The sequence below is a fragment of the Heterodontus francisci genome, chromosome 1 (genome assembly GCF_036365525.1).
Source record: "Heterodontus francisci isolate sHetFra1 chromosome 1, sHetFra1.hap1, whole genome shotgun sequence".
Classification (NCBI taxonomy): Eukaryota; Metazoa; Chordata; class Chondrichthyes; order Heterodontiformes; family Heterodontidae; genus Heterodontus; species Heterodontus francisci.
Window position 1 is genome coordinate 150,710,474 of NC_090371.1, and position 14,114 is coordinate 150,724,587.

Here is a 14,114-nt window from a genome sequence, read left to right on the forward strand (position 1 = left end):
CCATTTCATCTTTCCCATGCCATCTGCATCCCACCCCAAGCCATTCCATCCTTCCCATGCCACTCCTCCCATTCCATCCCCATCCCAGGCCATTCAATTCTTCCCATGGCATGTATCCAATGCCATCCCCTTCCTTACATTCCTCCCATACCATCCCCATTCCATTCCAATCCATCCTTCCCATGCCACCCCTCTTATGCCATACCCATCCCACTCCTTTCATGCCTCTCATATCATCCCCATCCCACCTCTTCTTCCTCTGCCATACTCACTCTCCATTTCATCCCTTCCATGCCATCCCATTCCATACCTCCCATGCATTCCCCCGACACCATCAACCCTCTCTCATGTAGCATCCCTGAACTTCCCTGAAACACTCATATCTCAAAGCTTAATTGATTTCAATAAATGGAATGTGATTTTTTAAAAATCCAGTGGCGCTGAAAACTAAACAGGCCCCATGTGGATGACACTCACATATCTCAAAGTTTAATTTAATCCAATAAAAGGATTGGACTTAAAAAACACGCTTCAGTCCTCAGCACACCCCACGTGTGTGCCAAAGCAGAGACTGGCAAAACATTTACAGTCAAAGTAGTATTTATTACAACAGCAGTTCTTCAAATGCAGGATTTCTAGTTATTCTTTGATCAAAGACTTTAACAGAATCAAAACTTCTGGCCCTAGAAAAAGCTACATAAAGCTATGCATGTGCAAAAGCATTGGGTTTAAAATGGTCATGAAAACTAAGCACGCCACATGATGCCTACATATCTCAAAATCCAATTGAATGCAATAAATGGCACTCGGTTTAAAAAAAAAATGCATTTTAAAACTGCAGTTAGCTGAAACAACATTTTTCACCTCCGTCAGTATAATGCATTACTCTGAAGTAATTCTACAGCGTTTGCACTCAGCTGTCCATTCAGTGCTTTCTTTATAAGGTTCCTAGCTGCATGAGAGAATATGTTATAAGAAATGGCCATTAATCCCTTGTAGTTTGCATTGTTGCTGACTCTCCCTAAAGACAAAAAAGACTTGCAATTATTCAGCTCTCTGTTGTGTCTTTTCAATGTCCAAAAGTACCTTGCATCAAATTATTTATCGGGTGCAGTTCTGAGAAATAAAGTGGCAACTGTTTTGTTAGGTTCCATAGAATACAGCAAGGAGTTTTAAAAATTGCAGTTAGCAGCCACTTCCCTGACTGAAAGCCAACTTTGTCACTCTTTTTCTAAGCATTCATTAGAGCTACTCGTGTGTCTTACAAACCCTTTTAACACTAGGGTCTTGGCATGCAAAAAAGATTATCTGGTCAACAGTGCACTTCTGATTAGTTTCTTACCTCTTTGTCCAAGGCGTATATACTCACTTTCAAACAGTTCTGTAAGAGACAATGTGCAATTAAAGTATTGCAGTAATCAGAAACACAAAGTAATTCCACATTTTCTATAAAGCCATCAGGCCATTTAACAAACATTTATAAGTCAGGAGTCATTCTGACATAAATTATTGCAGTTAGAACTACAGAAATTTACGGCATAGGAGGTCATGCAGTCCATCATGTCTGTGCCACCTCTTTGCTAGTGCAATCCAAAATTCATCCCACTGCTCTGTTCTCTAAAGTACGCCACTCTCCAAAACTCCTATATGCTAAGAAGTTACTCCTTACCTTCTTAGTGCCAATTTTAAATCGATGGCCCCTCACCACTGAATCCCCAACCAGTGAAATTAGTTTTCCCCTATTCATTCATCATCTTAAAACCCTGCATCAAACCTCTGCTTTCCAATGGAAATGGCTCCAGTATCTCAAGGCCTTCCTCGTAGCTAGAGTTTCCAATCCCTTGCATTATTTTACTGAATCAATTATACACACATCTTATGGCTATAATATCTTTAAAATGGTGCACCCAAAACTGCACACAATACTCTAATTGTGCCCTAGCCAATGTTTTATACAAATTTATCATTTACCCTATGCCTCTATTTATAAAACCATAACTGCTGCAAGAAAATAACAGCACTTGCACATTTGACGTAAATGATGTTTTTTAAAGTTTGTGATAGATTAGTTGCATTTAACCTAAATAATATTCCACTCAAACAAATATTACATTATTTAATTCCGACAAAGACAAAAACAATCATCTTTTTTCCCAAAAAAAACTTACCGCTCAACGTGAAACACTAGAATACTTTAGCATTTAACATGACACAAGAACACAAGAAATAGGAGCAGAAGTAGACCATATGGCCCATTGAGCTTGCTCCACTATTCACTACGATCATGGCTGATCTTGGGCATCAATTCCACTTTCCTGTCCACTCCCCATATCCCTTGATTCCCTGCCAGACCAAACATCTATCTATCCCAGCCTTAAATGTATTCAATGATGGAGCATCCACAACCCTCTGGGCTGGAGCATTCCAAAGATTCACAACCTTTTGAGTGTCGTCATTTCTCCTCATCTCAGTCCTGAATGATCAGCCCCTTATCCTGAGACTGTGCCCCCGTGTTCTAAATTCCCCGACCAGTGGAAACAATCTCTCAGCTTCTACCCTATCAAGCCCTTTCAGAATCTTGTATGTCTCAATTAGATCGCCTCTCATTCTTCTAAACTCCAGAGAATATAGGCCCAATTTACTCAGCCTATCATAGGACAACCCCCTTATCCCAGGGACCAATTTAGTAAATCTGTGCTGCACCACCTCCAGTGCAAGTATATCCTTTCTTAAATGTGGAGACCAAACCTGCACACAGTGTTCCAGGTACTCACCAAAGCCCTGTACAATTTTAGTATGATTTCTTTATTCCTGTACTCCAATCCCCTTGCAATAAAGGCCAACATGCCATCTGCCTTCCTAATAGTCTGCTGCACCTGCATGTTAACTTTGTGCGTTCCTTGTACTAATATCCCCAAGTCTCTGTGAACATCAACACTTACCAGTTTCACAACTTTTAAAAAATATTCTGATTTTCTATTTTTACTACCAAAGTGAACAACTTCACACTTCCCTACATTATACTCCATTTGCCATCTTGTTGCCCACTCACTTAACCTGTCTATGTCTCTTTGCAGCCTCTCTACTTCTCCCCGCAGCTTACCTTTCCATCGAGTTTTGTATCATCAGCAAACCTAGATACATTACTCTCTGTCTCTTCATCCAAGTCATTAATATAGAGTGTAAATAGCTGAGACCCCCGCACTGATCCTTGTGCACCCCACTATTCACTGCCTGCCAACTTGAAAATACCTCAGTTATGCCTACTCTCTGCTTCCTGTCTGTTAACCAATCCTCTAACCACACGAATATATTACCCCCAACACCATGAGCCCTTATCTTGTCTATTAATCTTTTATGTGGCACCTTATCGAATACCTTTTGGAAATCCAGGTATACTACATCTACTGGTTCCCCTTTATCAAAGTAAATAATAAAATGGACAGAATTATGAACAAAGCCTAATTAGTAGCGAGTGTCAATCATAGAATCAGAATTAAAACGTTGCTTCACTCTCTCATGAGACCTTACACTATGATCTGCACTCTAGAAAATGACTCCCAAAACCTAGATGGGAAAGTGATAGCAGTCAGTTGGTAACAGACAGGTAAAAATCTATGTAAAATATTGCAACATTTAAAATTTACCTTTCTGTTTGTGCAATGGTGCCATATGCTGGTTCTATAAAACACCATTCAACAAATTATTGTGGCATGCTTAGGATTCCCCACAAAATGAGTTCCTAATCTTGACTATGCAGAAAAAGCTGCTCAGTTATTTTAGCCACAGAATATGTATTTTGGGGTGGGGGTGATGGAAATAAGGCTGGTTAATGGTTTGAATGATCAGTTATCCCATCTATAATTCATTTTGGGAAAGAGCCTCAAATATGAAGAATTCCTAAATGCTCTAAAATCTCTTAACAATTAAAAGTACTCACCAGTAGGGATCTGCATCGAGTCCTCAACACCAAGTTGCTCGTAGTTTAAACCTAGTTCAGTAAATTGATCCCTCTTTGCAGAATAAAAAGGGAAAATTTATTCAACAAGTTTGCACGTGTTGAAGAGGATTTTATTTCTATAAGAAACTTTTCAGAACATAATACTGTCAAGTGCATTATGAAGCAAACTTAATGCACCATAATGTTTTTGTGCTCCAACATACTGCATCACTGAGTGCTGTTCCAGAACTCCACAAATAGCAAGTTCTTGACTCATACATGCCAAACAAATCCAAGTAAAACTAATTAATGTAGGAATAAGATTCTAAATTAACTCAGGCTGATCTTGCTTGCTGTTCCATTGCCAATTCAAGAGCAGCATTAGGAGAATCCTAGGAACCGGCTGCCTGACTACTCTCTTGCTAGGAAATGGCGCACATATGACCAAGGTAATCAGATATACAAGATATACACCAAACCACAGCACAGTAACTCTTGGTTAACAGACCCAAAACAAGTTCTTTGTTAACATAATTAGAACACTGAATAACAAAAAAGATATGTATTTGACACAAACAAGAATGAGATGATTGAGCATAATATCAAAAACTTGATGGCTCAGTGGGAAAATATACCACATGGTGGCATATCAAAGCAATACAGTCCTGATTCAACCATGGAAATATGCAGAATTTTACAGCACAGCCTTTCAAACAGTTGCATTCCTCTGAAAATGCAATTCACTTCGTCCCATTCACAAATATTTATCCACTTCTATCCAAAAGGCTGCTGCTGATTCTGCTTCCATTACTGCTACTGGTAGAGAGTACTAGGTCCAACAAACTTCTGTGTAAAAAGAAATTCCTTGTAAAGGTTGCAACAGAGGTCAATAACAGAGACCATAACAAAAGCAAACCAAGCACTAGGGTTTATTTCTACAGGGTCAGAATTGTAAAGTAGAGAGGTAATGCTAAACTTATATCGAACATTGGTTAGACCACAGAGCACTGTGTACTGTTCTAGCCACCAGATTATAAAAAGGATATAGAGGCACTGGAGATTGTGGATAAATGATTTACAAGGCTGATATCAGAATTGCAAGGTTATATCTATCTGGAAAGGATGAACAGCCTGGATCTCTTTTCTATTGAAAAGAGAAGGCTGAGGAATGATCGAATAAAGGTCTTTAAAATTATAAAAAGTTCTGATAGAGTAAATACAGAGAGAATTTCCACTTGTGGGAAAGAGCAAAACTAGGTCATCAATATAAGACAGTCACCAAGAAATCAAACAGGAATTTCAGAAGTAACTTCCTTACTCTGTGAGTGGTGAGAGTGCAGAACTCGCTACCAGTGACTGGTTGTGGCGAATAGTTTAGATGCATTTAAGGGGAAGTTAAATAAGCATATGAGGGAGAAGGGATTTCAGGTTTATGCTGATTATAGTTAGATGAGGAATGACGGGATGAGTCTTAACTGAAGCATAAACACTGGCATGGATGGTTGGGCTGAATGGCCTGCTTCTGAGCAGTATGTTCTATGTACTTTTTTGGTGATGATCTTAAACTTACGCCCTCTAGATATCTGCTCACCAACCAATGGACAGTTTTTCCTAATTTACCCATCAAGCCCCCTGCCCTCCCGCCCATAAATTTGAACATCTTTTCCAGAACTCCTTTTAACTTGCTTTGTTCGAATTAAAAGAACACCAGTTTCTCAAGTCTGTCCTCATAACTAAAGCCTTTATTTACAGGTATCATCTTAATGAAACTCTTCTGCACACTCTCTTAGGCCTTGACACCCTTCTTAAAATAAGGCACCCAAGACTGGACACAATATCCCAACTGTCTCCTAACCAAAGATCAGCACAGGTTTAGCATTACCTTTTTGCTTTTGTATCCGTTACCTCCATTTATAAAATCTAACGGCTAAATTTTAACTCCCAAAAACAGGTGGATTGGGGTAAGATGTGGGGTTGAATTTTATTCTCCGGCCACCAGGAATGGCGGGCCACACGCATGAGCTGCCGCCATAGTGTGGCGGCTCATTTAAACACACAGGGTGGGCCGCAACCCCCCCCCCCCAATCACATGGTGGGTGCAGCCTCAGCGACATCATGAATGGCTTCAGCTGCCTCTGCACAGGCGCTGGCGTCATTTTTAAAGGGCTGCCAGACTTACCACAAAGTGGATAGTTGAATCCCGTAGACCCTTCACGACACCGCAAATAAATTGTGCCCCGTTCCCTCCCCCCAAAATACTCATATTGCATAATTGCCCTCTCTCCCCCTCAAAACACTGCCAAGTTGACCACAAATGCACAAAGTGCAGAGGTCATCCTTCCAACCCCCTTACACTAGAAATGCAGAGTTGACCCCGTCCCCCCTTCCACTACACTAAGAATTCTAAGTTCCTCCCTTCCCCACCTCGGTGGCACCAGCTTTCACTGGATGAGAAGGCGAAGGCGTGTGAGTGCCGCCCGTCACACGGAAGATCCCGGGCAGCCGGTAAGATTGGGGTGAATGGTATTTAAATGTATTCATTGCCTTTATTTAAATATTTAAAGATGGATCCTGTCGACAGGCGGCAGGGAAGGGCCACCATCAAGCCTCACCACCACCGCCGGGAAGATTGGGCCCGGCAATCCCGGCATCAGGCTCCATGGCAGGCTGAAGCGAAGCTCAACAAAATCCCAGCCGTGATGTTAAAAATTTTAAAATTCAAACTCAATGCCATCCTGTCTCCACTCCCAGGTTTAACTGAGACACCCCTCCACTTCCCACTCGCCCATTAGCAGCAAGAGGTGACTTAACTGCGGCTGCGGCCTGCTCCAGAATGCTCCCCACCCAACTCAAAGCCGAGCCTGTCAATCAGTTGAATTCCGGGCAGGGAGCCAGGCAAACCAAAACTACACATGCTGTGAAGTCAGACCTCCACATCATACAGTGAAACCCAAACTTCCTGGTTTCCTGACAGAAATTCCAGCTCCCCTGCCAACAGAACCTGCTCGTCAAGATTCAGCCCTTAGATCTCAACTAGTCTGCATTGACCTTCCTGACCTTCGCTGCATCATAAGGTCAGAAGTGAGGATGTTCGCTCAACTCCTCAGATACTGAAGTAGTCTATGCCCGCATCCAGCAATACCTGGACAATATTCAGGCTTGGGCTGACAAATGGCAAGTAACAATAGTGCCACACAAGTGCTAGGCAATGACCATCTCCAACAAGGGAGGATCTAACCATCTCCCCTTGACATTCAATGGCATCACCATTGCTGAATCCTCCATTATCAACATCCTAGGGGTTACCAATGACGAGAAACTTAACTGGACCAGCCATATAAATAGTGCAGCAGCAAAAACAGGTCAGAGGCTGGTAATTCTGCAGCAAGTGACTCACCTCATGATTCCCCAAAGCCTGTCCACCACCCACAAGGCACAAGTCAGTAGTGAAATACTCTTCACTTCCCTTGATGAGTGCAGCTCCAACAACACTCAAGAAAATCAACACCATCCAGGACAAAGCAGCTCACGTGATTGGCACCCCATCCACCACCTTCAACATTCACTCCCTCCACCACCGATGCACAGTGGCAGCAGTGTGTACCATATACAAGATGCACTGCAGCAACTCACCAAGCCTCCTTCGACAGCACCTTCCAAACCCACGACCTCTACTACCTAGAAAGACAAGGGCAGCAGATGCATGGGAACACCACCACCTGCAAATTCCTCTCCAAGCCACACACCATCCTGATTTGGAACTAAATCGCTGTTTTTTTCACAGTCGCTGGGTCAAAATCCTGGAACTCCCTCCCTAACAACACTGTGGGTGCACCTATACCACATGGACTACAGCGATTCAAGAAGATGGCTCACCACCACCTTCTCAAGGGCAATTAGTGATGCGCAACAAATGCTGTCTTGCCAGCGATGTTCACATCCCATGAACGAATAAAAAAAATTCACCTGACATGTATCAGCATAATCAGTTCCTTCTGATTGTCCTAAAATTTCCATTTTCTTCATCAAAAATCAAGTCCAGAGATAATACGGAGATTACATCCATAATTTCTGAATGAATGTTGAAGAGTCTGATAATTACAAAAGCTACCTTAGCAACAGATGGATACACTGTGTACAATGGTCCCAATAAATCATTCTTTGCACACAATGCAAATTTGAATTTAAACAATTATTTGTCAGATTTTTAAAAATATCTCTACTTCATTATACTATGGTGATGATATGTTATTTCAAACATTAATTTTAGCAGGGAATACTTTGCTTAACAGTACCAGCTTGACAGTATTTTGTGATCATAAAACTTAAATTACATTTGGGGCTGCCATTGGGCCACAAAAGGGGTGTGTGAATTGTGTAAATAATTGTGAGTTATCATTTAGCTGAACTGTGCCTCGTTATTCACGCTTATATTCTTAAGGTTCAATGATGTTAAAAATAAAAACTGATTTTTTTCACCCAATGGTTTCCAGGGTCCAATTTTTCCCCTAACTTTTGATGGCAAGAATATATGAAAACCAACTGAAAAACCCCAGTGAATAGAGTTTCCATTTTACTCGTAATTGGGAAATTGCTCAGAAATGCACTCAAAACTGTGCTGGTTTAAGTTCCTTGTAAAATACATTTTCATATTCACAAACGCAAGATCTTCTATAAACAAAATTGAGCAACATAATAGTTTTCTTTCCTTTCCATTAAATTGCATTCCTTGATGTATTTAAGAGTGGTAACCTGAGACAATTTTATAAATACAGCTCAAAATGGTTTAGTCAGCAAAAATAATCATTTTAATAAGGGTGTGAGTGATGACTTAAAATCACTGAAAATTACTTTAAAAATACTGAACCATTTAATAGTTTTATTGGTGCACACTAGTCAGTTCCTCAGTAAAGAAAATATTTTTTGATGTGAAAAAAACTTAGACTGTGATAACTAGTTCCTCTGCGCCTAAGAAATGATGTTTACCTTCTAAATAGAATTCCACTCACCAGCTCAGAAAGGTCTTTTACTGGCAAAGGAATGCTGATTAAACCCCAGCTACTGCGCAGACCAACTGGATCACCACCATCATAATTTGGATTGCGAAGATTAATCAGTACCTGTAAAACCAATAATGAATTCGGGATAAAATCACAGCTTTTTTTAGAGATATATTTTTTACCCTTGCATTTATTTTATTCCTATAACTGCTTCTTGTTGCAAGATTCTTCACAAAAGTGGAAGAGTGAGCAATTAACATGAAAATTGCCCCACCATCTACAATTATTCAAATTTAGAGGGGGCTCCTGGATAGAAATCTTCAAGTAAAAAAGTTCACGACTGTTGCAGAGATATGTACATCTTCCTTTCTTTAAAAAATAAGAGTGTAAAATGAGGTTTTACATATCTTTTGATCTTTGCTATTAAAAAGTCACATGCTAAACACATGGATGGTAAACATAGAAAAGTTGATTCACCTTACTGTGTGCAGAAATTTACTTACTTATGCAAAGGAACACATTTATCTATCTAGTTCGTAAGAAAAATACGATTAATTTTCCAGAAAGCAATCAAAAAATGATTAATTCACTGCCTTCTTGGAAGATCTCTAACAAACTACTTTTCAAATTATTTTACCATACCCCAGAACATCCTCCTCTTCCTACAGCTTAACTGCCGAGTCACTGAACAATGCAATAGCCGATTTGAAGGTACATTTGAACAGAACAAGGTTTATCTGGCAGTAGAGAAATATCACACATTACTTCCAAATAATTCTTCTGGAACTGTATGCAAAGTCAGAAAGGGCACAAATTTGTAGGGCTGACATATTGCACCTGCCAGTGATCACAGTTCATGATCCCATCAGGGTTAGGAAGTGGTCAATTCCTTTTAATACTGTTGGTGAGTGCCCCCCTGACTGGGGAAACTGCCACTTCCGAGGGGCAGGGGGAGTTGAAGTGTTCGGAGTCCTCCAGAAACATCCTACAAGGATGTACATTTGCCCCCTTTATAAGGGAGCTAAAAATATAATGGCCACGATTTTGTGGTAGTAATGATGGCGAAACTGTCAGCGTTCACTGTCATTGATCCTTTGAAACTGACAGCAACTTCTGGAGTTCACACATGCGTAGTTCATCGTGGAAATCCAGGAACTGCTGTCAGTGAGTCTACGCTTCCCAATAGGGTGCACTGGTAAAGCCCCCCATACTGCAATCAAGTAGAAAGCATTGAATGAATGAAAACTTGTCCTTTTGCAAGCTATTAGTCTCACTGTAAAAATCCTTGAAAAATCGTTGAATGATGCATAACTGAGTTTTTAATGGGGTACTAAGTTCATAATTACTACTGAACAGCTTCACTGGCCCTGAAAAAGTAATTTTATATTTGTGTAATGCCAAAGTTCTCCATTATGATAAAAGAAATCATATTTTTAATTCTTTTATTCCCTTATGTATGTCAAAATCATTTATTTCACTCTCTGTAAAATTTTAATTAAAAGTCAAAGATTCAGTGCATTTTACTTCCTGGTTTGCTGTCTGTGAGAATATTTTATTACTCTCCATGATGACATCACTGTTGCTGGACGCCTGGAAATCCTTTTGACTTGGCACCAGATTCAAATTGACAACGAAAAAGTAGAAGTCCATGCAACAGAAATTGCTAGATCTTTGTGAGCAACTTTTTCTGAGGTCAGCGGCGAGCACCATCACTTCATCGCTGACTGCGAAATCCCGGCCAAAGTTGGAAAAAATTTCTATCGGCATCCTGGTAGGGTGGGGAAGGCACTTATGCCTCTGCAGCAGTCAGAATGTCTCCTCTCACAGAGGAATACCAGTTGCTGCTGTCCAGCTGGGCTGAGAACAGGGAAATTTCCATACTGCGAGCCCCCTCCCTGCAGCCATACTCTGTCTGATGTGGGGGAGCACATTTGAATTGGATAAAGGTTTTATGCCATCAAAGTCTCACAGAAACTAGCAAGGAAGGCACCTAGTCAAATTCCCAACCCTTCTATTGCACTCCTGCTGGACTGCATTAGAAGTGTTGCAGATTTTCAGCCTCAGAGTATTACATATTAGTGTTTTCTATTTATTCACTGCCACAGTTGACTAACAATTTAACAAAGATATCAAAAAACAAATAACAAAATTGCTATCCTGATAACTATGCTTGTTTACTTTCAGTGTTTCTTACTTATACTATTTGCTAACGCTTTAGATAAAACATTGAAAAAGCAATGATGCAGAAGCCAATGATTTCACACTTGAAATAACAAACCACTCCACAATTCTGATTAACAATTTTGTGACTGTGGATAATGGTCAGATGAGGTAGGAAACCTTACCTCTAGAAAATCCTTAGGGGCATAGACTGGTCGGAAGTGGCTCAAATCTAGAAAAATATGATGTCCAAGAATTTTGATTCAATAATTTCAATACTTAGCAAAAGCAAAAAAAAAACAACAGACACTTAGAGTGAATCTGATCACACAATTAATTAAGTGGGGAGAGGAACAACATCAGGCCACTCCTTCTGCGAGGTAGCAGTATGAGTCACTCCCACGGGCAGCAATAGTTAAATTATATTTAAAACGAATATGGTCAACCCTGCAGAGTAGCAAGACAGCGTGCTCTATAAGCAACTTTGATAGCAGTTTACACACAACACACATCACTTAAAGGAAAAAGCCAATTTAACTTTGCATCACCTACACATGACTCAACATGTGGCATCTTGAAATGTGATGAGCTTGCTCCAATTCCTTTAAATTAATTAACCAGGGTAGTCTAAAATATTTAAAGGACAACTTCAGTTTGTCAGTATATGAGCAACCAACAATAAATTGCAATTGCATAGTACCTTTGATATAAAAAAACCCAATATGCTTCACAGAGGCATAATCAACCAAATGCGGACACTGTGTTAAAGGACATAATAGGAGGAATCAGAGGTTGGTTTTAAGGAGGGTCTTAAATGAACATTATCTGTCTGATGTTGACACTGGTGAACGCAGCATTTTACAATTGGGAGCCCAGGGTCAGCATCAAGCACTCCCAGAACATCTATGGTATGGTTAGATGATGAGGGAAGCTCCTTCCACTCTGCCAAAACAACGTGACTCAGACACAAGCTTTGAAAAAAAATTCCCTACTGTCCTGGTATACCTTTCCATTTTCCATACTATTTTGTGCTGTTGGTCATTTTAGACTGGGAACTGAATTTTACAGACCACCACCGCCACCCCCCCCCCACCCCCCAAACGTCGGGGGTCATGGCTGAGGGGCCTGGGAAATGCCTCCAAGAGAGGCCCGCCGCGGGCTTCAACTCTGGGAAGGCCCGGCCCTACATTGCTGGCAGCGAAGCTTCGTGGCGGCCAGCCCCCCATTGCGTTTGCTCGGCGACGGGAGCAGCATTTAAATATGTTAATGAATGTCAATTAATGAATTAATGACTTAACTGCTCCCGCCGGCCATCCAGCTCCGATATCGTGGTCGGTTGCAAGGAGCCCGTGCCTTGGATGTCCGTCCGGAAATCCAATGCGGGACACTGGTGGGGAGAGGGAGGAGGTAAGTTTTCAGGGCGGGGGGGGGAGCAGGATCAAATGTTTTTGATAGGTCTAGGGGGTGGTGGGAAGGGATAAAGTTCATAGTTTTTGAACTTTGTGGGGGGGGGGGAGCGGGGGAAGGTTAGGACTACAAGGTAAGATTTTTTTTGTGGGGAGCGGGAAGAGGACAAGTAACAAATTTGATGGTCATTGATGGGGGCGGGTAGGAGAGGGTTGGAATAACTTTAGTTAAGTTTTTGCACTAATTTTAATTAAATTGAAGGGCTGGAAGCCCTTTAAAAATGGCACCAGCGCACTCACGCCGGATGCCAGGGATGGATTGCCTGCCCCCTCCACGTTAATGTGGGGGAGTGTTCGGCCCCGGCCATGTTTAATATCACGGCAGCTGCGCAGAGTAAAGCCAGCGTGGTGGGCCACCGCCGTAACATAAAATTCAGCTGTGGATCTGCATAGATACCTGATGATGAAAATCCATTTTGCCACCTAGTCCCGCAAAACACAATTAATTTTAAATCTGAAGAAATCACTCAATTACAGAATCCAAATTAAATCATGTAGATTGCATCCATTGACCAACAGTCTCACTGGCACTGGATGGAACAGCTGTAGGCACATTTGTCAATTCAGAATATGGCAGAATGTCAGATGACCCAGTTCCTATGTTACAATCTGTCCTTAAATACTTCATGTCATCCAAATATTTATTACATACCTGGTTCATCAGTTCCCATCTCATTCCATTTGTTCAAAAGCTCCTTCTGTTCCTCTGCTGACCTCTGTATGGAGAAGGGACGTGGATTGAATAAACTATTATTCAATGGCTTCAATCTTTACGTTTCAGTAATTCAATGACCATAAACAGCATGTTTTAAAGAGTAAAGAAATCTAGCTCTTCTGTACCTTTTTTGCTAAAGGGATACCCAGCTCTGTGCACATGCTATTTAAACTTTTCAGAACACGTTTTTCCCAGTTCACCTGCAAAAAATCACATGAAGATTTCATGAACATCACAGAGCTACGTTTGCAAACAAAAATACTACATCCAGTTTCATGAATATTTCCTTATTTAACATTTAAAATAAAACTGCATTGTTTACATCAGTGTCGTTGCACATCTTTATAATTCAAACTTTGATTTGTTTTCTCTTAATTGGTTACAGATAAATAAAATAGCTATTATGTGACGCTAATACAAAAGCAAAACTATGAAGTGCTACTTTATACATCCTCAAGAAAAAAAAAGCATTACATGTGTCTATATTTAATTTATGATGCTATTATTACTAAATAATAGTAACTGTAACTGAACTAAACTGCTTCAAGGCTTTAATTTGGGCAGTGAGGGGATATAACCTAAAGAACTATTTGGATTGTACAGTTATTAAACAAAGTAGCTGCTTTGGTATTTTTCGAAACAATTAATCTATTTAGCATTGGTACTGCATTGGTAATTGTTAAAAACACCATTTTTGTTATAAAAGTATAATTCATTGCTCATTAATCAAAAAAGGCATCCATTTTCTCACCTTGCTTTGCTGTTAATGTACCTATATCTCAGAGTTGGCACTTCAAAGCTTTTTTAAACTGAGACTACACACCACTTAAGTA

The 14,114-nt window shown here is 40.5% G+C and overlaps 1 protein-coding gene across 4 annotated transcripts in view; it reads right to left on the bottom strand.

Annotated features, from left to right (window-relative positions):
• Positions 1-14,114, bottom strand: part of tbc1d19 (TBC1 domain family, member 19) — a 225,189-nt gene that overhangs the window by 123,825 nt on the left and 87,250 nt on the right. For all 4 annotated transcript variants that reach the window (XM_068009631.1, XM_068009553.1, XM_068009711.1 and 1 more), the window contains exons 5-10: positions 13,407-13,481; positions 13,219-13,282; positions 11,286-11,332; positions 8,950-9,060; positions 3,941-4,013; positions 1,343-1,381 (exon numbers count right to left, since the gene is read on the bottom strand). In XM_068009631.1, coding sequence (XP_067865732.1) covers positions 1,343-1,381; positions 3,941-4,013; positions 8,950-9,060; positions 11,286-11,332; positions 13,219-13,282; positions 13,407-13,481 — 409 coding nt within the window. The remainder of the gene's footprint in view (positions 1-1,342; positions 1,382-3,940; positions 4,014-8,949; positions 9,061-11,285; positions 11,333-13,218; positions 13,283-13,406; positions 13,482-14,114) is intronic.